This window comes from Anser anser (genome assembly GCF_964211835.1).
Source record: "Anser anser genome assembly, chromosome: 3".
Classification (NCBI taxonomy): Eukaryota; Metazoa; Chordata; class Aves; order Anseriformes; family Anatidae; genus Anser; species Anser anser.
In genome coordinates this window covers 94353536-94356985 of record NC_139722.1, presented here as the reverse complement: position 1 = coordinate 94356985, position 3450 = coordinate 94353536, and the positions used below count along the sequence as shown (strand labels likewise).

Below are 3450 nucleotides of genomic sequence, written 5' to 3'. Positions count from 1 at the left end.
TGTGGCTAAAGGCATTTTTTTTTCACATTTCTTCCTTAGGCTTGTATTAAAAATATGCAAATAAGTTCATGTGATGTGATTACAAAATGTAATACTTATGAGTAGTTTCCATAGAAAAAAATATTTTTTTAGAAACCTATTCTTTTAGCGCAGATCAGAAAAGCACACGTAATATTACCCCTACCAATTTGAATAGTATCATTTGAATCATCAAGTGATAATTGTCTCTTACAATAAGATTTTTATAAATTAAGAATAATTAATAAATATGCCCACCAAGAACCGCACTACAGCCCTGGAAGTGGCTTGCAATTATGTAAACCTTCAGGTAGTACTATGGTATTTCATAAGTCTGAAACAATTTTTGATCTTAAATACCAAATACACTGAAAGAGTTAGGCTGATGAGAGAGAAACTTTTATCATCTATTCTGAAGTTTCTTGCTTAGTGGATTTAATTCAGACCTTAAATCTCTCTTGAATATAATTTTTTCTTTAATACAGCAGCTTGGGACCTCACATTTTTATAAGTAATGTGCAACTATTTATTGCATGAATACAAACTCTAACTAGTTCATGGTAATATTTCACACACTATTCCATACCTGTGATAGTATTTGACCTTAAGCTTCCTTCTTGTGGTTGTTAAATGTTTAATATTTAGTAGTATTGTTTGCACTAAGGAATATAGTTAAGCAAGAACTGCCAGTATTTTTTAAATACTTCCATATAGTTTGCTTACTTTTTCCATTTTTTATTTGCAGTTGAAAAATGAAGAAAAAGATACATATGATGAAAACATCCATTACCCTCTTCTTCTTGTTTTAACCAAACACAGATAGAGGATGACACATTTGTTGTTGTTGTAGTTTTAAGATGGTCTACTGAAAATTAACCTGTGTATGTGGATGGTCAGGAAGTGAGAGGATTCTGCTCTCCCCTTTTGTTCCCAAGTCATCATCAGAGAAATATTTTAATCTAAGTGCTGAAGAAGGTATTGTGGTTTGTTTCACAGTGTGTAAACACTGAGACGTTGTTTTGGTATCAATTTAGAACGCATTTTTCCAATTATATTCCAGCCAAAAAGCCATCAGATGTCAAATGTATACATTAACCAAAGTGTAAAAACTGGTTTCTTTCTCTTTTGTGCCTTTAACCTTGCATGTACTTTGTTAACCTCTTTAAATGTTATTTTGGGGCTATATTTGGAAATACATTAATAATATACTTTGTGGTTTTTCATAACTGCCTGTAAAGTTACAAATGCATTCACATTTAGTTAATAAGGAAATAGTTGTCTTAGGATTTTTTAAAAGAGCACCTTTTTTTTTTTTTTACCTTTTTTTTTTTTTAATTCCACTGTTGATTTTTCTATTGATGATTGAAATGTCCTCATTTGATTCAGTGATGAAGGCTTCTTTTTTTTTTTTAAATATATATATATGTGTGTGTGTGTGATCTATATGATTTTTTATTTTTATTTTTTTCAGCAGGACTTTTCCTTTTCTAGATGTATAAGAAATTATACATCAGACAAAAGCCTCATAAACTGACCATTTGTCCTTTGGACACAATAGCCTGCCCAGCCCCTCTGCTCCTCCTCTCCAATTATGTGTGATTAGTCTCAGTGTGTTGTGTCAAGAAGGGGGAGTGTGCTGAGTGCTTATTATCTGTTTAGGTACAAGAAGAGCACATTTAGGTTCTGACTATGAATGGAAAGTGAGCCTTTATCAGGACTAAAATCTAAATGCTACTATTCTAGAAATCGCTTTTAAAAATGCATCCTTTTTTGATAGATTCTGAGAAAGACTATAACAACTAAAGGATTTTGTAATGTAATCAGACTATCTCACTCAAATTAGTTTATATTGTGATATATCATGGCCCAAGTATTTGATAAACATTTAATATGACTTCTTGTATTGGGAAAGAAAAAATCCTACAAAGGGACAGGAATTAATTCTTTTTCCCTTAACATGTTAATAGAACATTTTACTAACTCTTGGAAAAAGAGCCTGGATCCTTAAAGAGTCCTGTAACAGTCTCTTAAGCCAGAACAATTTTAAAATGGTTAAAAAGAGAGAGACAGGGATAACTGAGGGAGGGAGGTACTAGATGCAAGGAAGGATCATGCTGAAATACATTAATTAAAAGAATTGCAGTTTGGCAATAAACGTTCTTCCATGTTCAACAAATTGGGCAGCATGTAAACCACAAGTTCATGAAAGTCACTTTCTCTTCACTCTTCTTCTCAAACAAATTTCTTTACTACCAGTTTGCATGTCCTTGTATTCGGTACTTTTTATGCTCCATTAGAGCACCTAGATGGATCTCAGAAGGCATAGGTCAAGTCGCAGTTAGATCATACATTTCTTTCTCACAAAAACTTGAATTGCAATGCCAAGTGATGGGCTAACATCACAATAACAGCAATTTATTCCTCTTTTGATAAAAAGCAGCCTATTCTCAGTGTTAGATAAAGACCGGGGCAATGCAAACCAACCATTTATACTAGAACTGAGTAGTATATCTTCTCTATAGCTGGTATGAGTTTCATATTCAAACTCTTATTGGAAGACACTTGTCTAATAGGAAATGAAAAGTAGTTGGAAGTAATTTAAAATTGCTCTAAAGGTGTCTTTATTTTCATTTGTTTTGTTCTGTTTATCACATACAGCAATGCCTTTGTTCTCTCTAAAAACATGTGCAAGGAAATCTTTATGATCAACAAAGGGCTGTAAAAAATGGTAAAATATTACAATATGTGATCCATTTATTTTTGAGAGGGCTTGAATGTCTGCTGTAACAATAATCTAATAAATATTATTAGTTGCCAAAAATAGAACCAGTGTCACTGAAAATTATGTTTTTAGCTCTAAGAAGAAAACAGTTTTACTCAAATTAGTAGCTGATAATTGCTTTTATTTCTTTAGTTTGAGTTGAAGGCTTTGCACAGGTGCTGCCATCCTTAAAGTGTGTAATTGAAGGCTTGTTTACCAAAGATGCTTTTAGGCTTCATCCTGCAAACTCACATTGGAGCTCTGCAGGCAGTAAAGTTACTCATCTACATAAGTGTTTGCAGGTTTGGGCCATATTTTAGAGGTATATAAGCCAGCTCTCTTCTTGATATTTTGTTGTGTTGGATGGTGTTGTTTTTGTTTGTTTGTTTTTTTGTGTGTGTTTTTTTCTTTATTTTAAAATGGATATTGAAAAATCATAGATGTAGGATTTGTGAGGCATTAACAGTGCTGGTTTTTGTAGACAACTCAGCATCTCTCACTTCAGTAGGGATTTGATAAATTGCTTCTGAGCTCTTTAATTTTAATAAAAATTACAGTGTTTATTAATACATCAAATATTTTTGCTAAAAAAAAAAGTTAGGCAGCTTATCAAATCATACTTATAAAATGTATCAGAGCCTTTCATGTGACGTGCTTTAACTAGCGTCTGA

At 32.3% G+C, this 3450-nt stretch overlaps 1 protein-coding gene across 3 annotated transcripts in view; it reads left to right on the top strand.

Moving 5' to 3' along the window:
- Window positions 1-2839, top strand: part of CAMKMT (calmodulin-lysine N-methyltransferase) — a 220595-nt gene extending 217756 nt beyond the window's left edge. For 2 of the 3 annotated variants that reach the window (XR_014581536.1, XM_083828822.1), the window contains one exon: window positions 764-2839. Coding sequence is in view for 1 of the 3 variants with exons in the window: in XM_083828822.1 (XP_083684948.1) it covers window positions 764-841 (78 nt within the window). In the remaining 2 variants the exon portion in view is untranslated. Of the gene's footprint in view, window positions 729-763 lie in introns of those variants that run through there. The other variant, XM_083828823.1, reaches the window with a different exon arrangement.
- Window positions 2840-3450: the final 611 nt, after the last annotated feature.